Source organism: Lissotriton helveticus, chromosome 3_1 (assembly GCF_964261635.1).
Source record: "Lissotriton helveticus chromosome 3_1, aLisHel1.1, whole genome shotgun sequence".
In the NCBI taxonomy this organism is placed as follows: Eukaryota; Metazoa; Chordata; class Amphibia; order Caudata; family Salamandridae; genus Lissotriton; species Lissotriton helveticus.
Genome location: NC_136061.1, coordinates 667,904,919 through 667,928,851, shown reverse-complemented (window position 1 = coordinate 667,928,851; position 23,933 = coordinate 667,904,919). Strand labels below are relative to the sequence as shown.

The 23,933-nt window shown below is 51.6% G+C and overlaps 1 protein-coding gene across 2 annotated transcripts in view; it reads left to right on the top strand.

Annotated features, from left to right (window-relative positions):
• NT5C1A (5'-nucleotidase, cytosolic IA) overlaps window positions 1–22,904 on the top strand; it is a 201,407-nt gene extending 178,503 nt beyond the window's left edge. For both annotated transcript variants that reach the window (XM_078683730.1, XM_078683731.1), the window contains exons 4-6: window positions 17,754–17,876; window positions 19,693–19,877; window positions 22,399–22,904. In XM_078683730.1, the coding sequence (XP_078539856.1) occupies window positions 17,754–17,876; window positions 19,693–19,877; window positions 22,399–22,764 (674 nt within the window). In that variant the 3' untranslated portion in view covers window positions 22,765–22,904. The remainder of the gene's footprint in view (window positions 1–17,753; window positions 17,877–19,692; window positions 19,878–22,398) is intronic.
• Window positions 22,905–23,933: the final 1,029 nt, after the last annotated feature.

Genomic DNA, 23,933 nt, shown 5'->3' with positions numbered 1-23,933 from the left:
TTGTAATTTATTTTAATGTTTGTCGGCTTAATGTGTGGAACTGAGGGTGAATCCCACTGATCACTGGGCACAAACACAAATACACAAAGCACTGTCCCAGGTCTGGTAAGTGTCTCCCATTTTAGATGGGAACCTACCAGATCACATAGTTGTCTGGTTTTCAAAGACTTCTTTGGGACATTCGGAAAGCTTCCCTGGAATTCATTCCACCCATTTCTTACCATTGGCTTTGTGGTTTGTAACTCATATGTGCTTGCTTTCTATTTGCTGGCTCTATTTGTTTTAGGCTTTCCAGAATGTCTATGTCCCTTCCACGGATTAAGCCTGTTTACCATCTCTCTGACTCACTCATTGTATTCTTCCACAAGTGCTCACTTTCTGTAAACAGGTCTTTAAATTGTGTTCTTATCTTGTCACATTTTCTGTGCATTCAAATAATGAGGTCAAATGTCAGGCTATGTCTTCTGAGGGAGCTTGGTGTTTATTTATTTTTCTTTGACTTCAAAGTGAGAGTGTGTGACAATCTTTCTAGGTACTGCGGGTGTGCTGTAGAAAAGGCTGTAGGATGTTATTTTGTTCTAGCAAACAACAACATTTAAATGGCAGTAAATAAACTATACATTTATTTCAGAGTATAACAGAATTAGGAAAGCACAAATGAAGCCCATTTTTTTGTAATTCTGAAGTGTTGTGGAAACAAAAATGTTAATCCAATCAAAACAAATCAATACACTTGATGATTCCACACATTATCGTTTCAGTGCTGTATAGTTTTATCAGTAGAACGGTATGTCTGTGCAAATGTAGTGGTAATTTCATGCATACTCCAATCAAAGACACTATACTCCACTCTACTCCCCTCCACTCTACAACGCTGTACTCAATGACACTTTACGACACTCTACCTCATCTACACTACACCACACCACACCACACCACTTCACTCCACTCTACACTTTACACCACTCTCCTCCAGTCCACTATATGCCACTCTACTCCACTCTACACTACTTTACTCCATTCCACTCTATGCCATGCGACTCCACTCCTCTCCACGCACTCCACTCTACACCACTCCACTCTATGCCAGTCCACTCTATGGCACTCCACTCTATAACACTCCACTCTTCGACACTCTATGCCACTCTATTCCACTCTATGCCATGCCACTCTACACAACTCTAAGCCATTGTATGCCACTTCACTCTAGGTCACTCTATTCCACTATACGCCACTCCGCTCTACTGCTCTCCACTCCACAACACTCTACTCTTTTATGCTTCACTCCATGGTACCTCACTCTATGACACTCTACTCCAATCCCCTCTACTCTACAGTACTCTACTCCACTCTTGCCACTCCACTGTACAACACTTTACACCACTGTATGTCACTGTATTTAGAGTTTTATATAGCGCAAACTAGACCCGAGACATCGGGTATCAGAGCGCTTTACATGAGCACCAGTTTCATTACAGAAGTACACATTCATTGTATTAGGCACGGGAAGCTTAAGTGATTTGTCCAGAATCACAGGCTGTTGAGTGTCGTTCCAGAGACTCGAACCCAGTTCCCCAGCTTCGAGGTAGACCGCTCTAGCCGTAAGACTACATCCTCTCCCCTGTGACGGTCTATGCCACCTCATTCTACGACACTCCACTCTAGCCACACCACTCTTTGACAGTTCACTCGCCAAGGAGCTACAGGCCTGTCGCTCCCTACCTAAGCATAAAATAGAAATCCACTTACTGTTAGAAGAGACCACCACAGATGCCATGTTTATCAGAGAAAGCTGGCTCACAGAATGCCCCCCCCCCGACATAGCAATGGCCCTGCCCCCAGGCTATACATTTTTTTATACTGGACCGACTCGAGCAAAGGGGAGAGAGGGGGTTCTGGCGATTATAATAAAAAGTGTCTACAAATGCACCACTGAGAACTTCCAGATGAAAGGGTGCAAATGTCTCTAATTCGCAATATCTTTGTCACCCAACCACACCTTCTCAGAGCTTCTAATTTATAGAACCCCTGGCCCTTATAGTGACTTCCTAGAAAGTCTTTCGGACTCACATGCCAGCCTAACTTTAAAGAAAGCTAACATAACCTTAATAGGAGATCTAAACCTACGCGTGGAGGACCAGAACCTCCCTAGTGTTAAATGACTGCTTGTAGATCTTGAAGCTTTCCAACTTTCTCAGTTGGTATTGGGTGCCACACACTCCAAGGGACTTATACTGGACCTAGTCATCTCAAATGACTCGAACCTCACAGTTGGACCCTCAATACCAGTCCCCTGGTCAGACCATCAATATGTTCTTTTGTATATAGAGAAGAAAGGCAGCACTCAGCAGGGAGCGTCCGGAAAAGACGAAACAAAGAAAAGGTGCTGGGCTAAGCTCAATGCCGAGGAGTAGGGGAATTCCCTAGAGGAAACAAATGCCCTCAACAAAAATTGGCCAGGAACAGTGGAGGAAGCTTATGCAACCTGGGAAACATGGATTACTCAATCCTTAGACAAAGTAGCCCCTAAAGCCACCCACAAAGCTAAAAATAGAGCCAGGGTGGAGGGTTGGTTTAATCCTCAATTGCTATTATTATTAGGTGAGATTGTATAGCGCAACAGCTGCCTCAGCAAAGAGGCGTCTCGGCGCTTGCAGCCATGTCAGAAGAGCGTGGAAGCTAGACCGTAGGAAATAGAAAGGTTTTGATAGCTTTACGGAAAGACAAAAGGCAATATAGCCGGTGAATCCGCACTGGGAGGGAATTTCATAGTTTGGCAGCAAGGTACCGAAAGGACCGACCACCAGCTCTGGTGCGGTTCATCCGGGGGACCGTAGTCAGGAGTTGCTCGGCCGAGCGCAACTGGCATGTGGGTATATAGGGGATCAACAGATTAGACAAGATCTCAGAGGAAGACCATTGTAAGATTTTGAAGGTCAGGCAGAGTGCCTTGAATTAAATCCTTTGAGGCATTGGCAGCCAATGCAAGCGCAGCAATGTGCCCGCCGTAGAGCACGTTCTAGGGAGCCGCAATAGGACACGGGCAGCTGCGTTCTGAACCCGTGAGAGGCGCATAACTTCTGCCTTGTTGGCTCCTAACAGCCGTGAGTTAGCATAGTCTAACCTGGACAGAATGGTGGCTTGGACTATCAGCTGGCGAGTGGGTGGTTCAAAGAAGCCCAGCATTGGTCTCAGACCCCGGAGGAGACCAAAGCAGGTGCCAGCAATCTTCTTGGTGTGCTCCTGAAACCCAAGATTAGAGTCGACCACACCCCTAAGTTTTTTACAGCTGAGCCGGTCAGTAGGGGCACTGCCCAAAGATGCCGGCCACCAGTGCTTACTCCAGAGCCCTTGGTCTTTACCCACCAGCAGCACTTCTGACTTGATGGCATTGAGTTGAAGGCAGTTGGTAGTCATCCAGCGTGCCACGAGTATGGTCTTCAGAGAGGGCCACCACCAACTGCGTATCATCAGTGTAAAATATCATGGTCAGACCAGAGTCCCTTGCCACCGCTCCCAGGGGTTGAACATAGAGGTTGAACAGGACATAGCGTAATGCCGAGCCCTGAGGAACTCCTTGCTTGATGACATGAGTATGAGAGAGGAAAGGTGGGGCCGAGACCTGAAATGACCTGTCAGAAAGAAACGAGCTGAACCACTCCAGGGCCGGGCCGACCACCCCCACCTCCTCCAGGCGGCGCAGGAGGATCTTGTGGGAGACCGTGTCTCCCACAAGAAAGGGACTGTAGGAAAAATTATGACCCATAACTGAAAGCCGATTATAAATCAGCCATCAAAAGCTACCACAACAGTATCAAGGAAGCACAGGCAAAGTTCTTTGAGGAGAAAATTAAACAGGATCAGAACTCCTCAAAATAACTGTTTTCGGTAGTCAAGAATCTAACCGATACAGCCCAGGATCCCCACCCCACAGAAGCTTCAGAAGAGAGGTGTAATGATTTAGCCACATTTTTCCTGTCTAAAATCACAAGCATATACAGCGCTTTTAGAGCTGGTGATGAAGACACCACAAGGGGGGACAAAATTTAGATGGCAGACTCCACTCTAAACTCCATCACTAACCTTCCACCAGTAGAAGCAGAGGAGGTAGAACTATTGTTGGCTAAAGTGAAGTCCGGATCACCATCTGACCCAGCTCCAGCGTACGTTATTAAAACAGTTTAATCGTCATCCTTCCCTCGTTAACCAAGATCATGAACCAGTCCCTGGAGACAGGCATAGTCCCTGCTATGTGGAAACATGCCATAATTAAACTCCTACTAAGGAAAAACAATGCAGATCCAGCACAACAGGGGAATTACCGCCCTATATCATCGCTGCCATTTGTAGGTAAGCTCCTAGAAAAACACGTTAATAATTCCCTATCTGAGTACCTGCCTTCACCCCACCCAGATGGGATTCCGTGCCCAACATTGCACCGAATACGCTCTCTTGACAGTAGTGGAGGAACTGAGAATGACATTGGACAGGGGAAATTGGTCAGCCTTACTCCTCCTGGACCTGAGCACGGCCTTCGACACGGTGGACCACCACACCTTGCGAAGCAGACTCTCGGCCATCGGGGTACAAGGCACTATGTTTAAATGGCTTACCTTCTTTTTGGAGGGAAGAACATTCCAAGTACAGGAAAACACATAGGTGTCAGAAATAATGTCATTAAGGTGTGGGGTACCGCAGGGCTCCTCGCTAAGCCCTACACTATTTAATGTATATATGGAGCCATTGTCCCAGATTGCCCTCAGTTTTGACGTCTTAATGACATCCTCTGCCTACGACACGCAGTTGGTGATCTCCCTAAACCCCAAAACCAACGGAGACGTGTTGGACCCGGCCTCATGGCATGGTCCTACCCCTCCCGCATGGCGGGCCCAGGACGACATCGGCCCTCCACCCAGCATTGGGCAGCCCTTTTGCCCGACACTGCACGCCCCAACATTGTTGGTCCGGTCACCATTCCGGACCCCCACTACCGGCCTGGCTCCATCATGGGCCCCTCACGACCTAAGCACGAGGCCGCGCCCGACTCCATCTTGGGCCCACCACGTCCCGACCACGTAGCCTCGGCCCCGGCCCAGGTCCAGCGAAGCTCAGACATTGAGGCACCAAGATCCACCCAGGTGGTCGAGTGGCCACTTGACAGATCCCGGAGAAAAGGGAGTTTCGATGGCCCTCCAGCTGTCCCCGGACGCCTGGTTTCGATCGCCCTCCGGCCTCCCTGGGCGCTGGCTCCACCCCCCTGCTGGGGGTCTGGACACCATCATCCCGGCCCCTCTGACCCCCAGGCGCGAGGGTCCGGACATAAAAGGACTCCAGTCCTATATCTGGGCCAGCCCCGGAGTAGGACGCCAGTTGTATCCTGGACTGGAAGCCCTGCTGACGCTGTCACGGCCAACACCAGAAGAACTCATTGCCTGTAACCTGAAGAGACCCTGAGAGCCTGCTGGCACTGCCGCGGCCCACCTTTGCTGTACCATCCTAGGAGCCTGCTGGCGCTGCTGCGGCTGAACCACCTGAGAGCCTGCTGGCGCTGCCGCGGCTGAACTATCTTGAGAGCCTGCTGGCGCTGCCACGGCTGAACCATCTTGAGAGCCTGCTGGCGCTGCCGCGGCCTCCTCTCCGTTAAGACCACCTGTCGAGTCCTGCTGACGCAGCTCGACCTCTCGGAACCCCCGGCTCGAGGATTGAGAGCTGTGCGCAGGGTATCCCTTCCTGTATCCATACCGAGACTGTCCCGCTACCCTGTCCCTTTTACGAGACTCTACAGATCCCTCGATCTGCCTGTATATACCGCTGAGACCCAGCAACCTTTATTCTTGATAAAGCCTAAGAACTTAACCTCTTGTGTGGTGTCCGTTTGTAGTGTTGTGGTTACCCTGCTGTACGATCCTAGGAGAGGACCTTCACCCAGGAGGCCTCTCGATAACGCTCGGCTACTTCTCGACGGAGGGGTGGACTTAGGGGTGGTCAGTCAGACATCTTCTGCCTCCCCCGGGATCGCCTTTCTAACATTGGTGGCAAGCGACGGGATCCGAGCCGACGCAGATCGTACAGAGGGTGATTCACTCACTACCGAGAAAAACACACCACGACCATGACTACGCAAGAGACAAGACCGACTACGGAATTCCAGAAAGAAAAAATGGAAGATTACAGTCACAAAGAATTAAAACAATTCTGCAAAGATCTGGGCATCGCTACCACTGGGCTAAGCACCAAGGAAGACTTTAAATCAGCCCTACAAGCATGGGTGGACGCCGATGAGACACCACCCCGGAATGAAGACAACCCGGGCCCGAGCGGACGCCCGGAGAACGACACGACCCCAGCGGGGGAGAGACCCGCCAATCCAGGCACGAGCCCCCACGAAGACGCCCGAGAGCGAGAGAGGAACCGGCTCCACGAGTTGGAGCTCGCCCGACTCTGGTTGGATGGAGAACTACAGCTGGCGGAAAGGAAAATCGCACTCGAGCATCTACGGCTAGAAGGAGACCTGGAAGAGAAGAGAAGACAAAGAGACCTCGATGAAAAGAGACTCATGCTCGAGCATGAGCGCGGCCTAAAAGAACTAGAACTCAAGGCCAAAACGAATGATGCCAACGCCTCCGGGGGCAAGACCTCGCCCCCGCCCTTGGACACAAAGGTGCACATACCCAAGGATGTCGTCAAGGAATATTACAAGAACGACGACATCCAACAGTGGTTCAAAGCCTACGAGGTCGCCATGACCGCACATCGAGTACCCCTCAAGGATTGGGGCGCCGGCCTGTGGGGGAAGTTCATCAATGAGGGGAGAGACGCCCTGCTAGAGCTCCCCGACGCCGAGATGACCTCGTACGAGCACATGAAAACCGCTCTCCTCACTCGCTATGGACTCACCCCCGAGATGTACCGGCAGCGATTCCGAGACTGTAAAAAAATCCCCGGTACCACTTGGGTGGAATACGTGAACTTTTACAGCAGAGCCTTCGAGTGGTGGATCAAAGGCAGCAAGGTCACCACCTACCAGCAGTTGGTCGACCTCATTATATGGGAACATCTGTCCAACAACTGCTTCATCGAACTCCGGCAGCACCTCCTCGACAGCAAACTGACTGAGCCCCGAAAACTCGCTGTCGAGGCGGATAGATGGGTGAGCACCCGAGTCCCCCGGAGTCCGATGGGAGACTACGGCCGGGGATCCCCGGGGATCCACCGACCACAGGCGGCGGAGGAGGCCAGAGCAGGGGACGAGACACCCCCACGGGGTCCTCACCTACCTCCACTTCACCAGCCCTGGGCCGAAGGGGGGTTCCCGTAGCCCGACCCGGGCCCCGCCCGAATGTGACGTGCCACAGATGCCAGCGACAGGGTCACTACGCGAATGACCCCCTCTGCCCGATGAACCAGCGACCCGGCACCACCGGTCCTCCCAACCGCCAGATCGCGGCCGCTGCCCTGGGGGAAGAAAGAGGCGAGGAAGACGACAACGACCACGAACAGGCCGAGTGGGAGCCCGCCACCATGATCTTGGCATGCCTGGGTGATCGAGACATGGTCCCCCGAGACCCAATTCCAGGCAACACCCAGAAATATCGCCAATGGGTCACCATCAATGGCCGCCGGGCCGAAGCCCTCCGAGACACTGGAGCCAGCGTAACAGCGGTCCGACGCCACTTGGTGACCCCAGAGCAAATTCTCCCCAATATCATGTGCCCGGTGCGGACGGCGGACAACTCCGAGAGTTTGTGCCAGATGGCCCGCATCCCCTTCGAATGGGGAGGGGTGTCGGGTATGCTGAAGGTGACCGTCCGGGACGATGCCCCCGTGGACTGCCTCCTCGGGAACGACCTGGAAAGTTCCCCCTGGGCCAGCGTCGAGCGGAGAGAGCATCTGGGGATGCTAGGCCTTCCAGAGTGGGTCTGTGCGACCACCCGCTCCATGTCCGCCCGAGCCTTCGCCCCACCGGAGGATGCTCCGACCGAGGAACCAGAGTGGCCCGCACCGCCACCGCCGCCGTCCCCGAGGACGCCGACCCTGAACCTGGCCCCCAGGGGCCCAACCATGAAGACCTCACCGAGCTCGGCCACCTTCCAGAACTAGCTCAATGGCGCCAAGAAGGTGGCCCCACCCGCGAACAATTCCGGCAGGAACAGAAAACCTGCCCCTCCCTCGAGGGAATCCGACAACAAGCCGCCACTCAAGCCACGGGAGGCCCCCCGGGGTCCCACTGGGTCTATTGGGACCACGACCTTCTCTACAGCGAGCAGAAAGTTGCCGAACTAGGGGCCAGCCGAGTACTGGTCGTTCCCCTCCGTTTCAGAGACTTCCTCTTGAACTTGGCCCACGACGTGCCCCTCGCCGGGCACCTGGGGCAGGATAAAACTTACAGCCGCCTGGTGACCCATTTTTACTGGCCGAAGATGCGCAACGATGTGCACAACCACTGCCGATCCTGTCCGACGTGTCAAGCCAGCGGGAAGAGCGGGGGAAAAGTCAAGGCCCCACTCCAGCCCTTTCCTGTGGTCACCACCCCCTTCGAGAGAGTGGGGATCGACATCGTGGGGCCCTTGGACCCCCGCACCTCTCAGGGGCACCGCTTCATCCTCGTTCTGGTGGACCATGCCACCCGCTATCCTGAGGCCATTCCCCTCCGAACCATCACGGCCCCAGTAGTAGGCCGAGCCCTGATGGGGATCTTCTCCAGAGTCGGCTTCCCCCGAGAAGTCGTGAGTGATCGGGGTACAAACTTTATCTCCAAGCATATGCGATCCCTGTGGCAACAGTGCGGGGTCACATATAAGTTCACCACCCCGTATCACCCCCAAGGAAATGGACTTGTAGAACGGTTTAACCGAACACTGAAGGGGATGATCAACGGCTTAGACGAGCCACTACGACGCAGATGGGACGTCCTGCTGCCCTGCCTCCTGTTTGCGTATCGAGAGGTACCCCAGAAGTCCCTGGGGTTCAGCCCCTTCGAACTATTGTATGGGCACCCGGTCCGAGGCCCCCTCAGCCTGGTCAAAGAAGGCTGGGAGACGGCTGTCCGCGGTGCCCCACCAGATGTCTACCAGTACCTCCTGACACTCCGCAACCAGACTCGGAAGTTCCGGGAACTTGCCGAGGCCAACCTCGAGGCCAGTCAGGAGGAGATGAAACGCTGGTATGACCAGAACGCCTCATCCATCGAATTCGCGCCGGGCCAGCAAGTCTGGGTCATGTCCCCGGTTGAACCTTGCGCCCTCCAGGACAAATGGACGAGCCCTTCAAAGTGGTGGAGCGCAAGAGCCCCGTCACTTACCTGGTGGACCTGGAATCCCCCCGGAACCCCCTCCGGGTTCTGCACGCTAACCGGCTCAAGCCACACTTCGCCCGCACTGAACTAAGTCTGCTGCTAGCAACCGATGACGGAGCAGAAGACGACTCCGAACCCGTACCAGATCTCATGAGCATCACCGAGAAAGACGGCTCCATCGAAGGGGTCACACTCTCCTCTACCCTGACCCCAGAACAGCACCAAGACTGCCGGGAGCTGCTGGGGCAATTTGCAGACCTATTTTCCCTCACCCCTGGAGTCACCCGGTGGTGTGTCCACGATGTGGACACCGGAGACAACCTGCCTGTAAGACACCGAGCTTTCCGAGTGCCCGACCGAGTTCGGGCCTGCATTCAATCCGAAGTGGCCAAGATGCTAGCTCTGGGGGTAGTCGAACCCTCCGACAGTCCCTGGGCCAGTCCTGTTGTCCTGGTCCCTAAAGCCACCGTCCCTGGCACACCCTCGGAGCTCCGGTTCTGTGTTGACTACCGGGGGCTGAATGCAGTCACCCGGACCGACGCCCATCCCATCCCCCGGGCGGATGAACTGATCGATCGCCTGGGGGCCGCCAAATATCTCAGCATCTTCGACCTCACGGCGGGGTATTGGCAGATCGGCCTCACCCCTGGAGCACAAGAGCGATCAGCCTTCTCGACCCCTGATGGCCACTACCACTTCAAAGTGATGCCCTTCGGCATGAAAAACGCCCCGGCCACCTTCCAGAGACTCGTGAACCGGGTACTGGCCGGACTAGAAGAATTCAGTGCCGCCTATCTAGACGACATTGCGGTGTACAGCCGCCACTGGGGTGAGCACCTGACCCACCTCCGGGAGGTCCTGTCGGCCCTCCGACGGGTCGGACTAACAATAAAGGCCAGCAAGTGCCAGATCGGCCAAGGGTCCGTGACGTATCTGGGACACCAAGTGGGGAGCGGCCTGGTGGCTCCCCTCCAGCCAAAGATTGACGCCATCCGGGCCTGGGAGCCCCCGATCACCCAAACAGCCGTCCGAGCCTTCCTGGGGCTCACAGGATACTATCGGCGCTTCATAAAAGACTATGGAAGCATTGTGGGGCCCCTCACAGAACTGACCTCCAAAAGGCTACCCCAGAAGGTGAGCTGGACCCCAGAGTGCCAAACAGCCTTCGAGGCTCTAAAGACTGCCATGTGCACCGCCCCTGTGCTCCAGGCCCCCGACTACAGCCGAGAGTTTGTGGTCCAAACCGACGCCTCGGAGCACGGCATTGGGGCGGTCCTCTCACAAGTGAACCCTAAGGGAATCGACCTTCCCGTTGCCTTCATCAGCCGGCGGCTGCTGGCCAGAGAACAGCGCTGGAGCACCATCGAGAGGGAAGCCTTCGCCGTCGTGTGGGCACTAAAGAAGCTCCGGCCCTACCTCTTCGGCACCCACTTCCGGGTCCAGACCGACCACCGGCCCCTGCGGTGGTTGATGCAGATGCGGGGAGAAAACCCGAAACTGTTGCGATGGTCCATCTCCCTGCAAGGGATGGACTTCACGGTGGAGCATCGCCCCGGCAACGACCACGCCAATGCTGACGGCCTGTCCCGATTCTTCCGCCTCGGCGAGGAGAATCCCCAAGAAGATGGGTGACTCTCCCCTGCCTTCAGCTGGGGGGGACGCGTGTTGGACCCGGCCTCATGGCGTGGTCCTACCCCTCCCGCACGGCGGGCCCAGGACGACATCGGCCCTCCACCCAGCATCGGGCAGCCCTTTTGCCCGACACTGCACGCCCCAACATTGTTGGTCCGGTCACCATCCCGGACCCCACTACCGGCCTGGCTCCATCATGGGCCCCTCACGACCTAAGCACGAGGCCGTGCCCGACTCCATCTTGGGCCCACTACGTCCCGACCAGGTGGCCTCGGCCCCGGCCCAGGTCCAGCGAAGCCCAGACATTGAGGCACCAAGATCCACCCAGGTGGTCGAGTGGCCACTCGACAGATCCCGGAGAAAAGGGAGTTTCGATGGCCCTCCAGCCGTCCCCGGACGCCCAGTTTCGATCGCCCTCCGGCCTCCCTGGGCGCTGGCTCCACCCCCCTGCTGGAGGTCTGGACACCATCATCCCGGCCCCTCTGACCCCCAGGCGCGAGGGTCCGGACATCAAAGGACTCCAGTCCTATATCTGGGCCAGCCCCGGAGTAGGACGCCAGTTGTATCCTGGACTGGAAGCCCTGCTGACGCTGTCACAGCCAACACCAGAAGAACTCATTGCCTGTAACCTGAAGAGACCCTGAGAGCCTGCTGGCGCTGCCGCGGCCCACCTTTGCTGTACCATCCTAGGAGCCTTCTGGCGCTGCCGCGGCTGAACCACCTGAGAGCCTTCTGGCGCTGCCGCGGCTGAACTATCTTGAGAGCCTGCTGGCGCTGCCGCGGCTGAACCATCTTGAGAGCCTGCTGGCGCTGCCGCGGCCTCCTCTCCGTTAAGACCACCTGTCGAGTCCTGCTGGCGCTGCCGCGGCTCGACCTCTCGGAACCCCCGGCTCGAGGATTGAGAGCTGTGCGCAGGGTATCCCTTCCTGTATCCATACCGAGACTGTCCCGCTACCCTGTCCCTTTTACGAGACTCTACAGATCCCTCGATCTGCCTGTATATACCGCTGAGACCCAGCAACCTTTATTCTTGATAAAGCCTAAGAACTTAACCTCTTGTGTGGTGTCCGTTTGTAGTGTTGTGGTTACCCTGCTGTACGATCCTAGGAGAGGACCCTCACCCAGGAGGCCTCTCGATAACGCTCGGCTACTTCTCGACGGAGGGGTGGACCTAGGGGTGGTCAGTCAGACATCTTCTGCCTCCCCCGGGATCGCCTTTCTAACAAGACTCTAATAGGCTAGCGCCTTGTATGGAAAAAGTCATGGAATGGATGACGGTAAGCTGCCTAAAATTAAACAGGGACGGGTGAGGGTAGCACTGCGCACATGCTTCCTTTCTACCTATTCCGGAGGCCTGGCCATGTCGGATGTTCTTTCATACTAGCAGGCTTCGCATTTGCTGGTCCTCAATGAGTGGTAGTATGGGGACAGGGGGGACCCGGCATATGCAGTCGAGTTGCAGTTCATGGGGCGCTATTCCCTTCACACCCTGCTGTACTCTGCGCCACTTCGGAGACCCTGCCACCGGTTGCGTGGTTGATATTCTCTGTCTGGAGGCAGGTGTTGCTTAGGATGGGGTGGTGGAATACCTTAACCCGTGAGACCCCTCTCTGGGGCAATGGACGCCTGCCTCAATTAGCAGTGTTGCAGGGCTTCCGGGAGTGGGACGCGATTGGTATCTCAGTTCTGGGAGACGTTGTGGAGGGTCTGATCCTCAAGTCATTTCAGGATTTACAGGAAGAATATGGTATGCCACAAGCCCAATTCTATCGCTACTTACCGCTTAGGCATGCCCTGGGCCCTAGTTTGGTAGATCACAACAAGAAAGTGGCCCTTGGTGAAACTGACTAACAATACCTGGAATTCAAACACACTCCATTCATACTGGTGTCAAAAAATCTAAATGCCCCTGGTGTACATACAAATTTTAATATCAAAAAAACTATTACAGGAGAAACTAAAGCTCTGGTACAATTTATTAATACAATTAAATAAAACACTTAAAATAAATCATATACATACACAATCAGCTTAATCAATTAACCAATATAATGTTCATCAGAGACAAAAAAGTGCATCATATACGAAAACATCAAGGCTTATTAATCTGATTAGAATCTAAAAAATGTGTCCCATTAGTATCAAATGATGGCACCCTACTGGTTCCTCGGATTCAAATCAGACTAATGGGCGTTGACGCGTTTCGGTGTTGTGATTTGATGAGCACCACCTTTTTCAAGAGGAAAGCAATTTGTTGTCTCTTATTCGAATTAAGGACTAAAAAGCAATAAAAACATATATCAATGTTTCATCCTCCTGAGCACATAATTTATCCTGCAATATCAAAGTACAAATTTACTAAAAAACATTCTGACAAATAGTTAATTCTAGGTTGAATGGTGCACTGCATTGATAGATCTAATTAAGAAAACACTTTATGCACATTATTCATTATACATCGAAGAACGGAAATATTCCCAGAATTGATGTTCTTACATCCATCTCCATGTAACCTAACAATGAGTAAGTGAGTATTCAATGCCCATGCATCAATTCTAAAATCTAAAACTAGATCTCATCACCTACGATCCTGTACCTTATATGTGGAATTTTGACCTATGACACCATTACACAAATAAATCAATCCTTCCTTCAGTTATTCAAACCAACACACATACCCCTTTAAATATTTTATCTTGTGGCATTATCTTTTTGAATAGACCATGAAATCGGTCAGGTTTTATGCAATTAAAAAACAAGGATTTCTTTGAGAGTCATAGAAAAACCCCTTTACAGCTCCCTTTAATTCAGAGGTAGGTGCAATCCTACATACCTTCTAGATAGTGGTAATGGTATCACAACCATTACCGATATCTAGAAGGTATGTGGGTCACTCCCAAAATTCTTTTGGTTCCCTAGTTTGGTAGGCCTGGAGTCACTCCCCGATTTTAGCCCCATTGAGGCAAAGGTCTTTATGGGGGAACTTCCCGATCGCAAGATCTCCCACATCTATCAAACGCTGGTCATCCACTGCTCCCCTGACCTGCAGGGGCTTCGACGTGCATGGGAAGTGGGCGTGGGCGACCTGGAGGAAGAGGACTGGGTTGAGGCCCTTGCGAGCCCGCGAGTGGTGGCAATCGCAACGCGCTTGCGGTTAGTACAGTTTAAGTATTTGCACAGGGTATACTTTACCAGGGAGCGCCTGTGGAAGGCGGGCTTGATCGCATCATCTGAGTGTGTTCGTTGCCAGCGGGAGGAGGGTACACTTATTCATACGGTCTGGGATTGCCTCTCCCTACACAGATTCTGGAGGGGAGTGTACACATGCTTGTCGGAGGTAGTGGGTTGGGAGCTCCCCTACACCCCGCGTCTGGCCCTATTACACTTCATGGAGGGAGTGGGGGGTAATCGGTACAAGCGACACCTCCTGCTATTGGCTCTTATACTCGCGAAAAGAGACTTTGCTAGGGCCTGGAAGGCACCTAGGGCTCCGTCCACAGCCGCATGGAAAAACGGGCTGGACTTCTGTATGGGACTCGGACAACCTATCTTCCTGGCCAGGGGATGCCCGTGCAAACATTACAAGATATGGCTCAGGTGGGCATTTTACCGGGGGCTGGACCTGTACCTGCCACAGGACATGGAGACACGCCTGCCGGGCTGATGCGTATACTATTCTCATGCTTCTACAGGGGTGGGGCGGGGGGTCCCGGAGGGGCTGTGATTTCATGGGCGTACAGTGGTACAGTGGTGACAGTGTGTGACATGGACGCGGTTTGGGGGGAAGGTGAGAGGGGGGTTGTTTTACGGGGTTTTACTTATTGCTCATAAAAAGTCGAAGTCAATTACATGTGTATTTGATGTGTGCAGTTGCCCCTGGTGCTCAGGGACCTGCAATTTATGTGACGCTTGACAAATAAAATTTGTTTAAGAAATAAATAATTAAACGGGGACAAGACGGAGCTAATGATCCTCGGAAATAAGATAGTCCCTAGGCCTCTCATCAGCTGGCCGGATTGCCAAGGTAGTCCACCCACGCCCGAGGATCACATTAAGAACTTAGGCTTCTGGCTAGAAAAAGACCTTTGCATGAACACTAAAGCTAAGAAAGTGGCTGGCACATGTTTTGGACTACTCAAAAGTCTTCAGAAAATCCTATACCCCATCCCAATACAGCTTAGAAAGATTGTGGTCCACTTTTTGGTCACATTCCGCCTAGATTACAGAAACTCACTATTTCTAGGGGCACCGAAATATGTAACCAACAGACTTCAGGTGGTCCAGAATGCGGCAGGCAGACTACTGTGTTTGGTCCCAGCTTGAGAATCTGCCAAGAAGTGCCTTAAGGAGCTACATTGACTCCCGATGGAGGCTAGAATTAAGTTTAAGGCATTGACAATGACCCACCATGCTACTCATAACAAAGGACCCATAAAAATCACTAACCTGGTTTCACTATATGTCCCAACCAGAAACCTTAGATCGAGCGGAGAAAAACTTCTAGAATCAATCTCCGTAAAGAAAGTGAGGTGGGGGGGAGATCCTTCTCCCACCTTGCCCCCAAACTTTGGAACACCTTACCGAAGGAATACCGTTCCCTGGACAAGGAACTAGAATTCCGTATATCTATAAAAACTTGGCTGTTTAGGCAGTACCTCTAGTTATCTATTTTAATCTGTCTGCATTATGTCTCTCAGCGCTGGGAAGCCTTTGGGCAGCTATGCGCTCTATAAGCCTAAATTAATAATAATAATATGCCCTCCACTCTACGCAGCTCTATGCCACTACACACCCATCCACTCTAAGCCACTCAATGCCACTCCACTTTACTCTATACCATTCCACTTCATGACACTCTACGACCTTCCACAACCCTCTACACCACTCCACTCTATGCTATGCAACTCTACAACAATCCACTGTACGACACTCCACGCCAATGTACTCCACTATACAAAATCTTCTCCGCTATATGCCACTTCGCTCTACTCCACTCTACACCACTCCAAACTATGCCCTTCCACTCTACTCGCCTCCACTCTTTGACACTCTGTTACATTCTGTGCCACAACACTCTATTCCACTCTACACCCCGTCCTCTCTACAACACTCTACTCCACTCTATGCCCCTCTACTCTCTGTCTCTTCACTCGACTCCTCTCTAGACCACTCTTCTTCAAACCACTCCGCTGCAGGCCACTCCTCTCTACTCTACTCTACAACACTCTATGACAATCTACGCCACTCAAAGGCACTCCACTGTGCACCACTCCACTTTATGCCACTCCACACCACTCCATGCCACTCTATGCCAGTCGACTCCACACTACTCTCCTGTACGCCATTAACTTTGTTGAACAGCAGCAGCGCTGGTGTACAACACGGTTAAAACACATAGGCAAAGGCAATAGCTCTTGCATAGACGGGACCTTTTGGCTTTGCCAATTCTTGTCTTGCTTTACGGTCTGTATTTCATGCAGACTTCCTTTATATCCCACATCCTTATGAGCAATTACTCTTTCAGTATTTGCAATTAATACGTCCTTTGCCCTGTCAATTAGTATGCTTTATTTGTGTCCAGATAAGTTCAAATTCACGTTTTGCGGTTATTCCAAGTTCAATCTTTCACTTAAAAATAAATTGCCTTCATTTTCCCAATCCCAAATGAATTTCGGGCGTGCCAGGTGCCCTTCATCAGGGGTAAATCTCCTTATCTCCTGTAATCATCAAAACTAACGTGCTCTATTAAGCAGCGCATTTTACAATGAGAAGTAACATGTCCATTGCAAGACAACTATTAACACCAATGCACCGAATGCACTCAAAGCCTGTTCAAGTAACTCCATTAACGTAATACAACTACTCTTAGCCCCTTTAGTATGACACCCAGTGCACTCTGTTATCTTAACCACGCGCACACGACAGGGCTTTTATCCACGGGGAGGGTCCCTCGACTCTCACCTCTTTGATCTTTGTCAGAGGGTGTCTTCTCTTGTCTTTAAACAAATTGTAATTTAATGATATGTTTTTGTGTGATTAACTGCCTTTCTAAGATTCTATCAGATTTCAGCGCCGTAAACGTGTTATCTTGATTGCATTAGGTGCATGTGACTGGCTGCCTTCTTATGGACATGTCACTTCTCATTGCAGAATGCCTTGTGTCATAAAGCACATTGGTTTTCCTAGTTTCAGGAGATAAAGAGATTGCATCCGAGGAAGGGCATCTGGCAGGACCACAATGCATTGGGGGTTGGGGAATTGATGCATCTTGTTTTAGAATAAAATATTTAATTTAGAATAGCACACAGCAAGAAATTCAATTTATTGGAACACAAATAAAGCATGTTGATTGTGAGAACAAATCTTTGGTGTATTGCAAACATTAAAAGAGTCGTTGCTTATAAGTTATAAGAATACGAGACATAAAGGAAGTCTATATAACATACATACGGTTGTGGAACAAAAGGGGAACACTTACCAGAAATAGGACAGTGCTTGGTACATTATTGTCCTGGTGTCCCTTGCTTACAGTGCCCGTTAGTCCCCCCAGCTGACCATGCCCTGCAGCCCCCCGCAGACAATGGCCTGGAGCCCATCCTCAGATTATAGTGCCCTGAAGTCTCCCCCAGCCCCTGACAGAGTCTTTCAACCCTGCCCACCCTGGCAGTATCTGGCAAGCCAACCCCTGGCTGCCAGTGGAAGGCCGCTCCCTTGAAAGCTGACTGTGGTTGCGTGAATGAGTCCCTCAAAGCCAATCAGATTGTTTCTTCCAGAATCCCCCTGAATGTTCTGTTAACCAAGTATATGCACCCCTCTCCCTCTGCAGATCTGTTCATCGAGCGCTTCTGCATGACAGGCGGGAACAGTCCAACTGACTATCTGAAAGCCTACCACACCAACCTCTACCTCTCCTCCGACTCTGAGAAAGTGCAGGAAGCCATCGAACAAGGTAAGCCCGCATGAGGCTTTGGCTGCCTTCTGGACATGAGGAGGTGCCTCTGAAGGTCTCCAGGGAGTAATGGGCACAGCCAGGGTCTACTGGGGAGAGGAGAGGCGATCGCAAGATCTGCTTTGGAGTATAGATCATGGAGACGTTTGGGAGTGGGGTGTACATGGAAAGTCTACTGGGGGCAAGAGAGGCATGGAATGTCCTCCTTGGTGTGTGGGGCTGACGGAGACTGTTATTAGGGCGTGAGGGGAATATGGAGCTTCAGCCTGCAATTGAGGCCTGGCATGGTTCATCCACCGGTAAGTGAAGACTGACATGAAGAGGCATTAGGTCGAAATCTCAACATCACAGCCAGGAAACCATTAATGTAAATAGTGCAAAGATGATCCTAACCATGAATTTTATAGGGTGGAATACACCAAATGTGAACTGCCCTAGAATGCTGGCAAGGCTAGAGAGAGAAGGTAGGGGGTGTCACACCAGAATAGGAGCACAAATAATGGCAAACATTATTCAGAATTATGGTAATAGTCCTTTTGGTAAAGGGTGGAAGCAATGGCTTTTTGGTAATGAATTTCCATATTTTCCAAAGATCAGGTTTGGGAGGATTATAGCCCAGCTCCTGGTGCTTCGTAGGAGAGGAGTATAGTGTATTTCTGTATTTCACAGTGACTAATGCTGGGTTTGCGGCAGCTATTAATTCACTTGAAATGTTTTCCCCAAACTACTGAATCTGCTTTAATGCTATAACAATGGCAGACTACATGCGGTATATATAACAAAGAACAATAACAGTGTACGTGACCCTGTGGTGCCCATATTTGACATGTGCAGTATTGGGATGAAAGGGATTCTAGAGCCAGCCAGGGACACTGCTTGAACCAAATGAGTTATGTTTTGGGGTCCCTGAACGGAATGAGAGATTGGGGGCCCTACAGGAGACCTTGCTGGGATGACATTTTCTTTAGCCCACTGCAGTTTCTGCTGGGATTATGTTTAAGAGGTAGTGTTGTCACTGATCTCAGTGGGCACTGCTGGGGTTGATGTGTGAAACATTGGGGCACCACTTTGATTGGCATTAATCTTTAGTATTCAGATTTCGGTGGTGGGCATATAACACATAGAGGCACGGTTGGGATTCGTGGCCAGTTTCACTCTTTGTGTTGGTAGCGTGGGTGTATAAATCGTGGGGCTATCCCTGGCTTTGGGACGCATTTTTACAGTGCGTGCTGACGGGGTGGTGTTGCGGCTCATGGAGGTCCAGGTGTCTTTGGAGGTAATTTTTACTGTGTGTGCTGTTGCGGTGAATTTATTACTCATGGAGGAACGGCGGGGATTGGTGGGCGCCCATTATCAAAGTGTGGACTGGAGGGGTGGAGGTAGAGCTCACAGAGCCACCATTAGAGGCCATTTTCATGGCGGGTTCTGATGGGGTGGAGGTATGATTCAGAGGTAGTGGGATGTTTGGGAATCATTTTTACAGGGGTTACTGCTGCAGTAAAGTTTTATGTGAGGTGAAGTGACTGAAAGGATTGGGAACTCCAGGGTACTGAGGGGATTGAGGGGGCGTTCAGGGAGAGAATACAGCTTAAGGGGAGGTATGTCTGAGGTGGAAGTCGGGTTGGGGTTTTCTTGTATTGCTGGAAGGTGGATGTTCTGGGGGTTGGAGATTTATGTCTCTGTGCACAGTGAATACACCTTTCTAAATTGTAAAGACGTCATTGCTGCTATTGGGAGTGGAGGGTGGTCACAGAGTTGTGAGGTCTCCTACACACAACATAAATCATGAATAGTTATGTGATTATTTATGTTACAGGAATTGCAGCTGCGACCATCTTTAGTCCCAACAAAGACGTGGCGGTGTTCGAGAATCAGCTGCGTGTCGCCTTCGACGGAGATGCTGTGCTCTTCTCGGACGAGTCTGAAAAGATAGTGAAGGAGCATGGGCTGGACATGTTTTTTGAACATGAGAAGGCGTACGAGAACAAACCTTTGGCACAGGTACCGGACTTGGTTCACTGAGTGTGGAGCTCTCTGCTACTGGGCTTATATACTGTACAGGAGGCAACGTAGGTTCAATAGAAACCAAAGTTGCAAAATACTTCCAAGCCTCTATTTGATTGGCCTCTCCCAGACACACATATCTGCATATTTAGCACACATATATGACTCAAGTGCCCTATACCACATACATATATGACTCAAGTACCGTATATCAAATACATATATGACTCAAGCACCGCATATCGCATACATATATGACTCAAGTACCCTATACCACATACATATATAACTCAAGTGCTGAATATCAAATACATATATGACTCAAGCACCGCATATCGCATACATATATGACTCAAGTACCCTATACCACATACATATATGACTCAAGTACCGTATATCAAATACATATATGACTCAAGCACCGCATATCGCATACATATATGACTCAAGTACCCTATACCACATACATATATGACTCAAGTACCGTATATCAAATACATATATGACTCAAGCACCGCATATCGCATACATATATGACTCAAGTACCCTATAACACATACATATTCGAGGCTCCCACCTTCTCAACCAGGCCATCAGGCTACTCATCAGAAGGCAGAATACCAGGGTTTTCCAGTAAGTAAACCGTTAGGGGGCCCCAGATATCTTTCGAACGCGAGGACATTGGCACCTCCTCTGTGTATATCTCCAAGTTTGTTCCGCAGTACACCATGTCCAGTAGCCAGTGTTAGTGTTTGGGTGCAGAGGGCTTTCCCTGGTGCATGGCTACTCTCCTTTTGGCTAGTAGTAGTGCCACCACTGTGATCTTGCGATCCGATGGCTGCATTTTTTGTAACCAAACACAATAAGCACATCTGGGGAGTGCCGTCTATTAAGTCTGATACCACGGAGTGCTGGTCCCGCACCACCCTCTGTCAGTACCCTCTGAATCGGACGACAGTCCCAGGCCAAGTGCAGGAAACCCGCATGTGCCCTCCCACATCTGATGCGCCTCGCACCCCCCCTTATCCCATACCTGAGCAGTCGGGACGGAGTGTGGTACATTTGTTGTAGGTACTTGAAATGAATGGTGCTGAGATTTCAATCAGACATTAGCATCCCCCCTTAATGTTCAGCAGAAACCCCATTCCTCCTACATCAATGGTGAGTCCAGTGAAGCGTTCCAGCGCTCCAGCGCCTGATCTGGTGTTGTCGGTCTGTCCGCCTGTGCCGCGTCATATAGTCTAGTGACCAGCTGTCAGTGGGAGGTTCTAGCAAGTAGTGTCTGCAGAGAATATAGTGCAGCGGGTTCCTCCGGAAACATTGGAAAGAGATCCTAATGGCGGACCGTAGCCGATGGTTTGCGAGTGTGAAAAGTGGTGTTGCGTTTTGTATATATGTCAGGTCTGACGGGTCCAGGAACTTCCCCCTTGGGTATATATCCCCATCGTCTTCATCCCACCTGTTTGAATGGAGTGAGCGCCCCGGTCTCCTGAGTCACTGAAAGGGCTGGGTGATGTCCTAGTGGAAGCGTAGGAGCACAGGGTGGGAGTTTGTGGGCTCTCGCCCCCAGAGCGCTCTAGGCCGATGTTGTACAATGGATGGTGTTAATTCCTGTTCGGGGGACATCTGTACACTTATGTGTCAGGATATATCTAAGCGGAGTGGGATGTGCACCCCTGCCTCTACTGCTAAATGTGGCGTGTGTGCCTGGGGATAGTACCAATAGTGCACGTACTGCACTTGGACACACAGGTAGTAGAGATACAGATCTGGTGCTCCGAAACCTCCCTGCGCATATGGCCTAACCATAGTGTCCCACCCAATGCCAGGCCGTTTGTCCGCCCATGCCAGCGTGATCCTGTGTGTACGCAGCATTTTAAAAAGGGACTGAGGGAGCACTGTAGGTATATTGCTAAACAAGTGGAGGAATCGTGACACTATAATCATTTTCATTGTTGCTATTCTGATTGGCTATCACCTTTTGTCGTTCCCTTGAAGTTTCCTCAAAGTTCCCTCTTTGTCAACTAAGCCATTCACTGCTGGGAGAGGCCCAAGCAGGGAAGGGGATTCTTTCTCGGTTGGCACATTTCACAGAGCGCTATTTGTGGCTACGGCGCCTCCACCCTCGGACAAGTAGATACTTGACTCTAGCATCAATCACAACTGCCTTACACTCTCTCCGCCTCGGCAGGAGGCACGTGACACAGAGTAGGCCGAAAATGGCAGCGGTTAAAAGAAGGTAACATCAGAAATAGAAGACAGACGGGAAAGGGTGCTTGGTGAATAAGTAGCCAGGAGGAGCTATATTAAAAGCACATAGCACACCCCACCTGGGCTTGGACTCCAAACACTAGAGTGCTAAAGGGCGCAAACAGAATGCAGTCACTATATCATAGAGTCTATGATATAATAAAGCACGCTGTTTGGGAGGCTTTTTCCCAAGAAAATTGCATTTATTCGAGTGGTTTGCGGTAGTTGTTGAATGTGTTGCTCACACTCTATTTTTTTTTACTTTTAGGGGCCTTTGAAAGGATTCCTGGAAGCGCTGGGAAAGTTGCAGAAGAAGTTCTATGCCAAGGGGCAGAGGCTGGACTGCCCCATCCGGACCTATCTCGTCACTGCCCGCAGCGCTGCCAGCTCCGGAGCCCGAGCGCTGAAGACCCTCCGAAGCTGGGGGCTGGAGACTGACGAGGCGCTATTCTTGGCAGGAGCCCCGAAAGGGCCTCTCCTGGAGAAGATCCGTCCGCACATCTTCTTTGATGACCAGATGTTTCACGTGGAAGGGGCGCAGCAAATGGGCACCATTGCAGCCCATGTGCCCTATGGCATCGCCCAGAAACACAGGCGTCCTACAGAAGACCAGGCCCCAAAGACCGAGAAATGAGGCCGCCCTCAGCCAGCGTGGATGGGCCTGTTTCCGGTCTCGGACACCGCCCTCAGCTGGCCGACTCAGCGGTGATATCTTCCGACCATTCTCGGCTGGCACTGGACTGGGCCTGTCTCTAAACTGTGTTCCTCTGCTCAACTCGCCTGGCTGGTCCTATTTTTGGAACCTGTTCGTCACCCAGCAAGAATGGCTGAGCCTTCTGCCAGCCAGGGATGTCTCACTCAGCCCATGAAGGGTTGGCCCTTCCTCCAGGCTGCGGGGCCAGGAATGCCTCTAGTTTGTGACAGTAGTCACAGATAGACAGACTGGGATGGTGTCCAGTCTAAGACACCCTCCTCAGCCGGAGGGACTCTGCCCTTGTGAAGCTCCGGTGTCAACACTTTCATCAGTCAGTTGAGAGGGCCCGTCTCTAGCCCGGGGCTCCCCCCTAAGGCCAGTGTCACCCAGTTTGAGAGACCGTTCTCGGTTGTACTGATTCCGTTTCTAATCTGGAGCACCGTCCTGAGACGGCCAGACTGGGTCTGTCGCTAGTCTGCAACTATCCTTAGCTGGTTGGAGTGGGTCTGCCTCGGGTTGGGCACAGTGAGCTTATCTTGCAAGACAGGGACTGTCTCTAGACCTCCTCGGCACCCAGGCCTGGCCCGTCTCGAGTCTGAGTGCAGTGTGCTCAGCCGAGGGTCTGGGCTGCTTCTAAACTTTCCTCTGCCGATAGGCCCGGGCCTGACTCCTGACTGGATTAGAAAATGTTGCTGAATGTATCTCTAACTTTATCATCCCGAAATCCTACAATTTAGGCTAAGAGTTTGTTACATGACAAGGGTGCCTTGTGGCAATGCGACCCAGCCATGGGGGCAGTTCAGAGCAATACGGTCCTGTTGCATGCGCAGCATGAAGGGGTGACCCTGTCACCGGTGTGTCTCATTGGAATGTGATTCTGTCAATGGTGTGTCTCATGGAATCAAGTGATCCTGTCACAGGTGTGTCTCATAGAATCATGTGATCCTGTCACAGGTGTGTCTCATAGGACTGTGCTCCTCCTGTTTCTGTTGCAGCTCGTCATGATAATGTGTTCCTGACAAAAAACGTCGCCCTCGGAATGTGGCTCTGTCGTTGTTATATGTTTCTGGGCTGTGTTCCTGACGATTACGTCGCCCACAGAAATGTGA